At 38.2% G+C, this 15006-nt stretch overlaps 1 protein-coding gene across 1 annotated transcript in view; it reads left to right on the top strand.

The window, feature by feature from the left end:
• The window catches only part of LOC139743230 (uncharacterized), a 51940-nt gene that overhangs the window by 24216 nt on the left and 12718 nt on the right, over positions 1-15006 (top strand). Inside the window, exons 5-8 of the mRNA XM_071653724.1 lie at positions 12173-12205; positions 13065-13153; positions 13994-14105; positions 14659-14759. Coding sequence (XP_071509825.1) covers positions 12173-12205; positions 13065-13153; positions 13994-14105; positions 14659-14759 — 335 coding nt within the window. The remainder of the gene's footprint in view (positions 1-12172; positions 12206-13064; positions 13154-13993; positions 14106-14658; positions 14760-15006) is intronic.

Here is a 15006-nt window from a genome sequence, read left to right as displayed (position 1 = left end):
CATTTTAATTTCGCGAATTTCGCGAGCGTGAAGATTCGCGAAATTAAAATGCACGCGAAAGTTCTTTTGTACACTATATGCACTGAATGCCAGTGGTAGTTCGCGAAAATTTCATGCCGCAAAAAAGGCCGTCGGCTCCAATTCGCGAAAAATTCATGCCGCGAATATATCATGTTTTACAGTAGCCTAAGGCTAGACCTATAACTTTATGTAGGGGGTCTAGAGGATAGAACCCGAGGTAGATCTAGGCCTAGAAATTTAGATCTAGAATCAGAGAACTAGATCTACTTGAATAGACTACATTCTAGGTTCTACTTGTGATTTCTAAATTCGAGACAGTGTTTTATAAATCTTAAAATGAGTTCCATTTTATTCTCACAATTGTTCATATACTGAAGTGCCTGCCTTCGAAGAAGGGCTTTTATTTACTTTCCTATGTAAAGGTCCCGGTTTGGTCAATCAATCCATTCCAAATTCACAATTCGATCAATATCCAGCGGCGCCACCGGTGCGGCACAGTGGCTGGCTGGCTAGGAATAGCACTTTGCTTCCCATAGGTATCTTGATGTGCGCCACACTATGTATATAGTACACACAAGCAAGGAGGTACAGTATACTGATAGGAGTCGTCACAACCAAATGCTCGTAAAACCTAACGTACAAGGCTTAAATACAGCATGCACTTATTTGATATTTACCGGTAAAACTATTCACAGTCCAAGAAAGTCGCACTCGTGGCTGATACACTGCAAAGAGTACTTGGAATGGCAGAGTTTCTTCTTGCACTGAGCGCACTATGGTTGCCAAACTTGTTCATGAATTGCTCATGAGCAGTTAAACTCAATTTAGACCCAAGTCTGTCTCAGGTTTAATTTAATCCTGAAATAGACTTGGGGTTTAAGAAAATCTCCCTAGCAGAATACAAAATTAAACTTAAGGTCTAGCTACACCATAGATGAGTTTAAAGTGGGATTCAACCTTGGTCTACAGTAGGTTATAGGTCATATGGTTGACATAGAATGCAGATACGGTACATAATGTTGTCAATATAATTATTTAATTGAACTGCGTCAAACATGAAATTGTGCTGCCGTAAAATCCCCTTGTGGGCCCCCCCAAACTAAGGACACTTAAAAAATCTTTTGCTCCTGAACCAAAAGTGATATAGCTATTAGTTAATTGTTGACTGTAGTTTCAAGTCTGTTCGTGGCAAATCTAGGGGTGCCTCCTTGGGGGGGGGGGGGGGGGTTCCAAAGTAGGACCAAATTTTACATTTTCATCTACTTAAAAATGCATGATCAAATTTATCCCAAACGTCGCAAGCATTATTGCTAAGAGTGTAGAATACTGTATACGCCATATATTTCGCGAGTCTAAATTTTCGCGAATCGGGAATTCCCGACGATTTCATGAGTGGTTGAATTCACAATTGTGGAGTCCTGGACCGAACAGAGAAGTGTGCACGCGTACGTCACATTTACATCAGAATCAGAGTCAATATTTTCGCGTGTATTTAATTTTGCGAATAGCACCCAACTCGCGAAATTCGCGAAATTAAAAACCTTGCGAAATATTCGGCATATATAGTATATATTTGTGCAAATACGCACCATTGATTCCCCACTTTGATGCCCAGTGTTGTTTTGTTTTGTTTTGTTTGTTTGTTTTTTTTTTTTGGGGGGGGGGGGGGAGACAAAGTCCCCCAAATAAAGGAATCAGAAGTCATCCTTTCCAGAATCAGATGAATGATGGGCTGGGGGTTGGGTGTAGAGGGATTTGATCATAGGGCCTAATTTTCACATTTTCAGCATCTAAAAAACACACAATCAAAATTTTCACTAGACTTGGTAGGCATTGTCACCAATGACAGAAAATGGATATACAAATGGACATGCCCCAACTCCTGAGAACCCCCAGGGGACTCCAAAACCCCTTAATTTGAGGACCCCCCCCCCCCAAAAAAAAAAAGAAAAAAAAAAGAAAAAAAAAAGAAAATGAAACTTCCTTAAAACCAGAAGTATGTTGAGTAAATACTTACGGTGATGTGCTTTCAAGGTTATTAATGGTAGACCCAGGGTGTCCCCAGGGAGTGAATTGGGGTCAGATTTTACATTTCATCTTCTTTTTATGCCTTCAACACGAAGTGTTGTTGGAGGCATTATGTTTTCGGTTGTCCATCTGTCCTTTGTCCATCTGTCTGTAATCAATTTTGTGGATAGCATAACTTAAAAAACGGAGGTATCCTGATGAAACTTAGCATCTGTATGATTGGAGGAAGTTTTACCCATCAACTTTTGGGTGTACATGCTCAAGGTCAAAGGTCCATGTTAACTTTTCAAAATTTCACTATTTCCCCCATATCTATGCAATGCCTTAATGTGTTTTTTTTTTAAACTTAGTATACACACATATTACCCAATAAAGATCCTGCAGGGAAAGTTTTGGCCCATGGGGTCAAAGGTCAAGTGGGAATGCTAAAATTTTACTTGTTCATATCTTGGAAATAGCTCAAGGAATCTACATGAAACTTAGTGCATCTATATGCATACATGTACATCCTGTCAATGTTTCTCTTGGGACTTTTTTTGTTCAAGGTCAAGGTCAAATTCTCAAGATTTAACTAATTCCCCCATATCCATGCAGTGCCGGAAGGTTATTCTTATTCTTATTCTTATTTCTTTTAAACTTAGAGTAAACATTTATTACCACATAAAGATTCTCTGGTAGAGTTTTGGGCCATGGGGTCAAAGAGCAAGTGAAAATGCTAAAACTTCACCTTTTTCTCTCCATTTCTTGGAAATGGCTCAATGTATTGTAAAAATTTAGCACATATGCATGCACTGCTTGACAATGATTCTTTAGGAATTTAGGGGTCATGGGGTTAAAGTTCAGGTTAAAATGCCGACATTGTACTATTTAGTGCCGAAATTACACTTCTCCATACTGTGGAGATTACTCAACACATGAACTTGATAACACTAGGTGTATTGCATACATTACTGCACAATGATTCTTTAGGGAAAGATTTTGGCTATAGGGTCAAAGGTCAAGGGAAATTATTCAAATGTCAATTTTTCCTGTATTTTGGAAATAACTCGCAGAGTTGTAAATAATTATTGTAATAAAAATTTATGCCACCAGCTAGTGATTATTTGAAGAATTTGGGGCCATGGGGTCAAAGGGCAAGGGTCAAAGGTCAAGTGAAAATGCTAAAATCACCAAATACCTGCAATTTAGCCATTCATCCAAATGGACCTAGTTCAAGGAAAGTAAATACTTGACACATTATAGACAAGCATGTCATTTAGATTTTTGCCAATTATATGAAACTGTTATCCCACCTTGTCAATACATACTCTCTACCTATTGAGAGAATCATGCATTGTGGCGGAGATGTACCGGTCGCCATATCAAGTATTCTCTACTTTTTATATTGGCTAGTAGCCTGCAAGTATGTGTTGAAGGTGAACTGGAATTAGTGCGAGAACCCCCCCCCCCCCCCCACCCAAAAAAAAGAACAAAACAAAACAAACAAACCCTGCAACATCAAATGGTTGCCACAAAGTGATAAGCCATTTTTATACAGATTTGATAGTACTTATGTTGTGCTAGCATTTCAGTTGATATGGATAGAGTGTAGATGCGACTCTGCATCACACACCCGACAGCAGGGCTGTTTTTTTTTTTCTTTGTTTTTGCAATGGAAATTGTCATGGACCACTTTTCTACCATAATTAGCATATTTTTATCATCAAGTGATGAATAGGAAAAATAGGGTTTCACAAGTTTCATGATAGAGCACTGTTTTCCATAGGAAATGTACACAAAATCACAAAATTGTGCCCGCTTTGAGGTGACATGTCATGATAAAGATGGGCGGGCTTCATAATGGTACGCAGACATTGCAAATTTGGTCTCAAAAGTTGCGCGAAACTTGAAAGAAAAAAGTCAAGAAGCCTCATGACAAGGTCTCGTGTTACAGAATTACTGCGTGAAGCTTCGAGGGGGTGGAATCCCCCCCGCCCTTTTAAGGTTAAGGAGGTTGCTGTTAAAACACACACTCAAAGAACATAAGATGACTTCTGAGTGTGCTGGATCATGATTAGTCTCCTCTGTATATACAGCGCAATTGACAGTATTGTAGCAGCATAAAGGACTACCCAATACAGTTATACTTTGTAAGACAGTTCCTAACTTCTGAGAACTGACTGAGCCAGAAAATTCATTTTAGTTCATACTCAATTCATGCCTTCAGTAATTAAATTGTTTGAAAATACAGTATCAAATGTTTACAAAGTGTTAACCGGTACAATCATCAAGGCTTGTAAAGATTCTCTTGAATTATTGAATAGAAATTAACAATATACATATTTCAATTTACACATCAAAATACTAAACTAGAAAAGCACTGGAAGAGCGCAGACCTCTGCCAAGCCAGCAGCTCAATTCTACGTATACACGTATGCATTTCTGAAAATAAAAGCTTTTTGTCTACGTTATCAGCTTCCAGCTGCGCGATGCCTTGCCCAAGCAGAGCACGCGCTTTAGTGCGCATAGGTAAAACTCCAGTACGTGCAGCTAGAACTCCCAAGTTCATTGACCTTGTATGCCAAACGATAAAAAATCCTTCAAAAATCCACAAAAATTCCCAGATCGTTACCAAACTTAAATTATCTGTTACTTGTGTCATCGACTTATCCTGCAAGTTACATTCAAATGTGTTCACAATTTTTTGAGTCATTTTGCAAATGGACAAACCAACGCCGATGATCACTTAACCTCCTCCTTCCTTGGCGGAAGCAGTTATAAAAGTTACTGGAAATATGATAGAAATGTGGAGAAAATGAAACATACTGAAACAGGTGCTTTAACCAAGACTGAGTTCAAGACTTTGGTTTGCTGTCCTATGTATTTACCGACATAATAGGCAGTAATGCTATGTTCCCACTACTGTAAAAGTGGAAATTTTCGCGGTGTTGAAATTTTCGCGCATTTCACGCAACGAGAAACTAGCACGAAAATAAAAGCATGCGAATATTTTTGCTTGCCATACGTTCCTGTGAGTGATGTCTTGATTCCGCGGAATTAAAAACACGCGAAACTCTTCTGACCCGGCTAAGCGCGAAAAATTAGTCGCGCGAAAATATCCACTTTCACAGTATCCCACTATTGCGTGATCTAATGCGAATGCCACAATTGACTCGGTAGCTGATCGTAGAATTGTTGTGTGTGTCTTTTACAATTTGTGAAAATTTGTGGTGCTATATCAGATCTAGTGGTCAGTCATGGCAGTTGTGTTGATTGTAGACAAGTTTTGGATGGATCAAACATTTTGTTTACGATCAATGCGATTACCACAATTGAATATAGATCTGATCAGATCTGATCCAGTCACCACAACTATCACAATTTCTGATATGATGTAAATTCTAATATACAGGCACAACAATTTTATGATCACATACTATTGGTCAATTGTGGCATATGTAACAAATTGCATGATACAGTCGCAGCGGACGACTATAATTAACTTCCCCGAAACCCACAAACGTTTTGAATTTTCAACCGTCATCGAGGCACTCCGAATCGGGCGTTCTCATTTTCACCAAAATTTCACCTTCTCATATCTCCACTATATACTTACCGAAATCGCTCAAACTTTCATTATTGATGTAAAATTATGATTTCTATCCACATACGAAAAATCACTAGAAATGATGTAGAATTTTTGATGTTATTTAACATTTCATGTTTCGCTGTCTCGGAAAACTACTGTCCGATTATTTCCAGACACATCTGGTCGCATTCATAAGACGTGAAGACGTTACTGTAGCCCTGTTCACTTTGCCGAAGACCTATTGTTGAAGTTCCAAGTGAGAATGAATTAGGTATTTTGTCAGAAATCTCAAATTGTGCGGGAGCAGCAAACAAGAATAATGACGTGATATTCTAAGAAAAACTGATTTGCACTTGCACAATGAATGGACTTTCCCACGCTGCACCAATCCAGCGAGCTGATTGGTCGATGCCACTGTACTGCTGTTAATACTGTGCGATGCTGGCTAGTACATGAGTGTGGGCTGCGGGGTGTCGATAAGTACATGGTAGGTCCATGATAAGTAGTAGAGTACCGCTGAGGACTTCGCACCCATAAACAAGCACTTACTTCATCAAAACTGGCCTAAAGATAGAAAGCCAGAAAAAAAAAGTTAATATCTACCAACTATGATACCACTTGTAAATTCGTGACATTGGATCCATCGCACTTCACACAGATTTTGGATTTTTGCACCAACAACACAACTACGAGTTCCCGGTACGAGTTATGATCATAGTATGGGTGATATGAGCACCACAAAAATGTGGGTACATGGGACTGTACCCTGTCTTCCCGTGTGGGAGAGACTACAAAATATTGTGCTCGGAACGAAGGTAGAAAGTGCACCTCTTCTAATTATTTCCAGACATATCCGGACGCATGACTTCTCGAATGTGATGTCTTAGAGTTCCGTAAAGAAATACATACTTAGTAACATACTTGTAAGTTTTTTGTTGTTCACAAAGTGAAAATGTGAAATTTTAGCAACTATTTTTGACAATAATTTTCTGTTTTGAAAGTGAAGTTTTGCTCCATTTTGGAATATTTTATCGTCGTTATTTAAACAAAGTAACAATGGCAGGTTAAAATGAGGTTTTTACTTTTCATAACTGTTTGGATCATCAAAAACTACGAAGTAATAGTGAAGTTACAGCAGTTTTACAGCGACACTTTCCCCCTTTCGTGCGAAATGTGTTCACACTAGAGGAAAGAGAGGTCATGCCAAAATGAAAACGGCGAGTTAATTGCACCCCTCCGCTGCGATTAGATAGTGGGAATGTAGTCATTTGAAACTAGAGAAGCACTCTTGAGCACAGACCTCCTCCAAGCAGCTCATTTCCACCCATACATGCATGCTGAGAATTGGCTAATTTCCCAATGATGAAGAAGCCTGTGCCTTTGTTTACCTCATCAGTTTCCTGCATGCTGCGCGGCACTGAGCAGAGCATGCGCTTTACTGCGTGTATGCAAGCTTCAAGTTTGCGCAGCTCAAACCCCCAAGTTCATTGACCTTATTTGCCGAAAGATGAAAAAGACCTTCAAAAATTCAAAGAAATTCCCAGATCACTACGAAAATTTAATCATCTGTTCCTTGTGTCATCAGCTTTTCCTGCAAGTTTCGTCCAAATCTGTTCACAACTTTTTGATTTATTTTGCACACAGACAAACCAGTGCCGATAAAAAACATACACTTCTTCCTTGATGGAGGTAACAAAACATGACTACAAATGTGTGTATTAACAGTACATGATAGCATTACCAATTGTGACCCTGCATCACAAAATGAACAAAAAGTCGCCTGATATGGATTTTTAGTTGAGAGTAGATTCTTAAAGAGCAGACTCTTAGCTTTAAAATGATGTATCACTCAATTCAAATGGACTCCCCTAACCTATCTACATGTAAATACTAGAAAGAAAACACACTCTCTGGAAAAGTGTGAACTGAGAAAAGAGGCTCTGAAGTGCAGGGTCTATTCAAGCGCTTAATTTTTACCAATCCGTGTGAGCTGTGGAATGAAAGGGACAAAAAACAGGAAGTAAACCACTGGAGCAACAACAATGAAGGGTTTACCAGATTAAGCTGAAATTAGGCATGTCCTATTAACACATTCTGTCCATGATTAATGCTAACTTTTAAAGCAGTAGCATTATCCTTTCAAAAGTTATTAGACTTGAAAGTGAAGAGTGTGTAAAGGATTTCAAGAAATGAAATGAAAGACATACCTGATCATTCTATTCTCCCCCAAAAATGGGTTGCAGAAAAACTGCTGAAAACACACTTTCCCATTCATGTTATGATCCCAAACTTAAGAATAATGTAGAAGAAGGATAGCTCTTTCAGAAAATATGAAAAACTCAAGATTGACTTGGTTGACCCATTTCACCTTTTTTGAGTCCTCACATAAATTCAAGGGGTGCGACTTTTTGTTCGTTTTGTGATGCACGGTCACAATTGAAGCATTTGTAAAAGATATAATAAGAATTTTTGTTATTCTACACATAAATAGCATACTCACATTCACATACTCACACACAAACACATAACACGTATACACACGTGGAGAAAAGTTAAGCAAGGAAGATGGAGAAAGAACTGTTTATGAACTAGATAGAAAGCTACTGGAATTTCCAAAAAGAGATGGGCATGTGCTTGGACTTGGGGGAAATAATGTTTCTTCCCCAGCACTCTGCAACATCTCGTCAGTCATGTGGTAGTAAATGTGAGGACAAATTTACCTTTGCACTTTCTACTGAGTATTGTGTGATGATGAAAATTGAGAAAGTTCCCGAAAGCTTTTGTGCGAGAGTGAGAAAGGGTACGTGATCTGTAAGTGCCACTGTAAACGTCAATATTTTCGCACAATTAATTTTCCACGCCGAGTGTCTTAAGAACATATTCGCGGGTTCGTGAATTTGCGCTGTGAAATTGCCTACTCATAGGTTTTCATTCAATTCACAGAAAAGAGAGTTTGAATTGACATTTCCATCCATAAAAGTTGAAGTGCTGCCCGATCCATTTGAATGTATAGCCTTCACAGAAACTACAGCATACACAAATACACAAATGCCCTCATACATGTGCACATGCACTCACACACACACACTTGTACCATTGAGGCACGTGATTCCACTCATTCAAAATGTGCATAGAAAACCGCAAAGGTATTTTTGCAGGGTTTTTAATTAGTACTAGCCAAAAGTAGCGCGAAAATTAATGTGGCGCAAAAATGTCGGCGTTTACAGACTTAGTTGTATTTTTACCTCCTGCATGTAATGTGAATCTTATGGCTGTCACATCGCAGGCATGAACATCTACCATACTGTAAGAGTCATGGGGACTACTTGGCGTGGATTTATGCTGCCATTACGCCTTCCAGTATTTCCGACATACACAGCTATGACAAAACAAACTCGAAATCCTGGAAGACAAAATTGTCAATGTTCATCTGGGGCCCGTTGCATAAAACTTTTTTAGCAACCTTAAAAAATTCAGGTTGGGATTTGCCCAACCTGAATTTTTTAAGGTTGCTAACATAAGAATGTAAAATCCGTTGCATAAAAACTCTGGTTGGAAGCTTCCAACCGGAATTTTGTGATTTCAACCGGAAAAAAATCCGGTTGGAGTTTTATGCAACGGGCCCCTGTTTTCACTGGAACTATGGCAACCAAGATCTGAATGCTGAATAATCTTCCATTGAAAAAAGGGAGAGCATATGGAAATGAAATTGAGTCCCTTCCCCTACACATTGAAATAGCTGCATGATGTGGAGAATGCACAACTTATTGTTATTGTTTTTTATGTTCCCAGACATACAGTTTCTGGCTTGTTCTTTTCAAAGTTCGTAACAGAGTAATGACCTTCAACCATTTTGTTTTGTGTTTAACAACAACAATGAGAGAATGATGAGAGAAAATATGAAAACTGCAGCTTCTTACTTTGGATTGGGTCACCAATTTTATGTCCGGAAACTTACTGTTGTGTACGAAAGACTGGTAAGGGCCAACATCCCAAAGCGTTACTGCATAACTTCTGTGCGAGATGATGTGATGTGATAATAGCACTCTTGGTCCTTCAAGAAGATGTCTTGCCAGTGTGGATGCCACCCTCATCAGAGGAGCGCCTTCGAGCACCTTCGCATCTTCAATTGGGATCTTCCGCAGTAGATGCATATTCTATAAAATGCCAATCTCAGAATATGTAGTAGTGCTGCTTCTATAAATGAGTTTACTCTCCCCTCCTGAACCCCCTAGCCTACCCCCCCTTCAAAAAAAAAAATTAAAAACAGACAGACACACACACACACACACACACACACACACACACACACACACACAAGGAAAGAAAGAATAGTTTTCCATCAGACAAAGGAAAGAAAATGGTTCTACTTATGTGTCCTGTATTATTCTTTTTGAGAAGTGGAACCTTTACAATTATTTGGCTGGATATGTTTTTTTTTTTTTTTTTTTTTTAAGTTCTATTTAACATGAAGAATGGCCATTCATTTTTAGCTAATACATATTCATTTTGTTCATCTCATTTCCCTACACTGCTTTTTTAAAACCTATATATCAACCAAATTTATTTATTTATTTTTATTTCTGAAGGATAAGATTGTAGGACAGAGTTGACAGAAGCAGTTTATTTTCAGTACATTTGCACATGCCATCAAACTTTTGCACCGTTTTCATTTTCCTTCCTCTCAGTTTCAAATTTGATTGAGAAGTGGTAGTCATGTTTTAGTGTTGCTAATCCATTTTTTCCCCTCGTCTTCCATCAAAATGTAATGCAAATGTCTGTTCAAGCAGAATGATTAAGTAACATACAAATCTCGAAACTTGAGGGCAAGAAAAAGCCCCAAAGAAAGGCCCAGCTTTAGTTACATCCATCACATTCAAAAGAAGCCATCTTGTTGATAGATTAAGAAGATCAAAGAAATTGCTTTATCTTCTGTGTAGATATGTTATTTTAATAGATCTAAGAAAATGCAGTATCTTCTGTGTAGATTATTTTACACATCGACCTTGAGTGAAGACTATTCAACCATCACACTGATGACCAAGGCACAATATGTGCCATACTGCGAACACATTGCCAACTTCACCACTGGCAGTATGTAGATACACGTACATGCATAAAATCTCTCTGTTTTGCTGCATGCGAATTAAGAGCACTTATTACGCTATCGTCACAACGGTCAAATTTGGGGTCGAACCAAAATGGGCTTTAGTGGCATTTCAAAGTTGTTTGAAAGTATACATGTAGTTACACTTTCATCACACCCTAATTGCAGTCCATGTATGCAATGTGGCCCCTTGACTCAAACGGTGCTACAGAAAACGACGGTCCCACCGGAATGGACCATCGTCAGTGTGGCAGGAGTATTCAAACTACAAGCAAGTAGTCTTCACTCAAGGCTTGCTCATTTGGAAACATCTTTGGCAATTGTTGAAGTTTTTCTGTGTGGTGCACTGAAGAACTGAAATGTATCTATGTCTATCTGTATGTTCCGTGGGATGCCATGGATTTAACTTCTCCACCGCTGATGAGCGTTCCAGCTGCATTAGCTCCTTAGGGCTTTGGTAGGGGTAGGGGACCTGTTTGTGCATCAAATATCGCATTTGAATTGAAAGCCTGAAAAATAAACATAGAAACTTTTTTCCCCTCTTGACAATGAATCAGGCAGAAACTTTTCAATAAAAGTTGTAATCATAATGCTGAAAAGCAAGGCCAAAATCTTTCTTAAATCTTCTAAAAGCAGGGCATAGATTTTAGGGGAAAATATTTGGCTTTACAAATGAGTTTTATTTTATCAGGCATGAAAACAACTTGCCTTTATTGTGGTCCAAAAGAATATCACTTATATTTGGAAAGTTTAATTTTGAAATGAGAGAGAATTTGATGTAGAGAAGAGACAAAGCAACACTGAGCTAGGAAGCCATCAATAATGCTGGATGGATATAGCAGGGCTCAACACTAACGGTGGCCCGGTGGCCCAGGGTCCACCAAAAATGAAAGTCGCGCCACCAAATTTTAAAAAAGGGCAAATTTGGTGGCCCGCCTTGGGCCACCAATATTTTTTGAAAAGTATGTCAATAAATTCGTAATTTTTTGCGCCGGAAATTAGCAGTTAAATTTGTTTAAAGGATGGATGAAAAGGACTGAATGAGTGCCTGAGAGTGAGTGTTGCAAGTTTGTTGAAGTTTATTTATGAGTAGATAGTATTACAATGTCCAACTTGTAATTCTTACTATCATAAAACTTAAATATTTGACTCATTAAAAAAAAAAGAACTTTTAATGTTTTTTTTTTTTTTTCGGGACACCAAATTTTTCTCTCGGGCCACCAAAAATGTGAAATTTATGATTTTGGTGGCCCCATCGGGCCACCAAACAAAAAAGTTAGTGTCGAGCCATGGATATAGGGACTTTGGAATCCATCTTCTCTTTCGTTAGCTCTGTCAAATGCATCTTTGCACACATCTTCAATTCATTTCAGTTTTCTGTTTTGTTTCTCTTTTTATGTCATAATTTTTGTATGTCTTTAATGAAAAACTTTATTTGGTCCATGCAGGGTCACAAGCTAGCTATTGCAGAATTGAGCAAGGTGAGTGTTCCTGTTTGACACATTTCATTTGTTCTGCGGCAGTGAGTTTGCTTCATTTCTCGGGTTGTTGGAATGTGTACGCGTACTTGGAGTGAGAAAAAGTTGAAAAGTTCTCAAAACAAAAGTTCTTGTCTTGTTGATACAACAAACCAGATGTTGATCAAAATAGAGCACTGCAAAGAAGACAAGACTGACATCAACACATACGAGGAGGCCAAAATCAGATTTAGTATTTTAATCATGTTCTTTATAGTATACCATTGCAAGAATATGTTACCATACCATATCATGAGCAATGATTATACTATTTGTGTTTAGGGCTGTTGGGTGTAGCTATCATGTAGTTAACTCGCATTGATACAGATATTATTGACTTATATGCAGATGTAGGGACACATGGTTCATTCATCAAATTTTCGTTATCAAAGATCACAAGGGAAAACTTTAACTGATCTCAGTTGATAAAGTTGAGAGATAATATTCACAATTGAATGATGTGGGCATCAGACACATAATGACCCTTAAAAAAAAAAGATTAAAAAAAAGATAATTCAAAAGATGGAAGTGATTTTAAAGTAATTGGAAGATAATACAAATCTGTTTTACCATTCTTATGACAGGGTCAATTCCTGTTGAGATATTCCTTTTCTCTGGCTTTTATATTGCTGACTTTATTCAAATTCATTTTCCTTTCCCTTTTTTATTATTTTTGACAAGTGCTTTGCCTTAAAATCTTATTTCTGACTTTTAACAGGAAGATAAAATGACAAGGCAAAGTAGGATACCAAGGTTTGTATTTCCACAATAACTTGACTTGTTAGCCATTGAAATGCTGTTTAAAATGCCCTTGTTGCTACAGAGAGCTGATCTCGTGACTGCCAATGCTCCCGAGGAAGACAAGATAGCTGCCATGGTCCTTCAAGCTGGACAGGAGTATGACCCATCAAGGTAGGACAGAGTGGTCGGCAATGGCCTGAGGGTAGCCTTGGTTCCAGGCTTTCCCTTAATCTTGGGCCAGTAGCTGTATTCGTTTAGAGTAGAATCCTTGAAGTGTGAGAAGCTCTTGCACTGACCTTGTTTTGACTTGTGAAGGGTATGATGGGTATGATGACAGGTAGGTACGATAGCAAAATTTATAAATAGATAAATGGATTGATAGATAAATAGATAGATAGGATTGATATATAAATAGATAGGATAGACAGGTCATTTCTAGCATTTTACTCATGTGGATTATATAGATGAATGCATTCATAGATGAACAGATGGGCAGAGGGGAGAGAAGAAAGGGGGGGGGGGGGAGAATATGGATGAAAGCATTTGTGTGTGTCCTAGAGCCAATCAGGGAGGTGAGAAGAGACCCCACCTCCCTGAGGCGATCAAGTAAATTTCAATACACATGGGAAACTGTGTAATTAGAACCTGCCACCCAAACCGCAGGGATTGGTGTGGAAGGAATACTATCACCAAAGACAAAGTTTGCCTTGTGTAATCTTTTGTGTTGATTTGAGTTACTAGTATTAGGCCCTCTGAATGCTACAATGATCCCTCTAAAAGTGCTGGTCTTATGATTGTTATAAAGCACTCAGTGCCTTGAGCTATGTATTTGACTACTTGGTGGTATGCTGTTATTACTAGTATTTGTTTTAGCGATCTTTATATCACTTATATTTGATTTGAATAAGACCAAAAAGATTTTGATGCTACATTGAATCAATTGACTAGGTCATTTAACAGCTCTTGCTTATCAGTGTATGAGAGTTGATACATGATGATTTTCCTTCATAGGTATATCGACACAAGACGCATGAATCGCAATGCTGCACCTCCACGAAACTACACATGCCACCGATGTGGGAAGCCAGGTCACTACAAACAGAAGTGCCCCTTTATTGGAGATGTGAGTATTGGATTTAGATCATTGGCATATTATCCGTTTTGTAATTGGTTATAGTTTGCCTCTGCATGGGTTTACTTGCAAGCAAGATAACAATACAGTGTTGTCTGACTTTAACAAAGTGTCCACATCTAAAATGTTTTAGCATTGGTTGATATTATTTGTCTTAGTTTGCAGAAAGCTTTTTTTTTGTGATACTGTGGTACATACATAAGACTATAATCAGGGCTTGACACTATTTTATTTTACTCTTGTTTTTCTGCTAGTCCAAGCTACTGAAATCTTGAGTTTGAAATGTTCATGGGCAGAAGACAAATATAGTGGCCCAAAATATTAGGAAATAATAAAAATTAATTTTGAATTATAGCTACCCAATCAGGCCACCAAAAGGTGCCCTGTTGGAAATTTGTTGGCCTGACCTTAATTTCTAGTGGCCGTGGGCCACCAGGTCTTCACTGATGTAGAGCTCTACTGTAATCCTCAAGTAATTTGCCAACGTTTATTGACATTTCTCACATCATCTGTTCTCAAACTGTCCAATGTTGTCTGTGTTTAGGAAGAAGATCAGAAGCAGAGGTATGCTGGATTCCAAATGAAGACTAAAGCAGGCATCCCAAAATCATACCTGTCAGTTCTGAACATACCCAAGATGGATCTGTAAGTCAACTTTTTATTTTCATTTCTATTACAGCTTGTAGAAAAAGTAAAGACTTTATTGTAGTATGATTTATGGTAAAGACTAATTACTTCATTAATCATTTTTTTCTTGCTTTTGCTTCCACGTATGATAGTAATTGCAGTATTATGTTATGTTGCTAAAATGCAGTCTAGTGTGAGTAGTCTTTGCCTTGCGACTCCACTTATTCGATAAGGTGCTGTAGTGTAAATTGATGTGCAGTTACGC

Source organism: Diadema antillarum, unplaced genomic scaffold, assembly GCF_040938485.1.
Source record: "Diadema antillarum isolate AM-2024a unplaced genomic scaffold, OU_Dant_1.0 seq00001060_RagTag, whole genome shotgun sequence".
In the NCBI taxonomy this organism is placed as follows: Eukaryota; Metazoa; Echinodermata; class Echinoidea; order Diadematoida; family Diadematidae; genus Diadema; species Diadema antillarum.
Note: the sequence above shows the minus strand (reverse complement) of the source record. Positions and strands in the feature narration are given on the sequence as shown.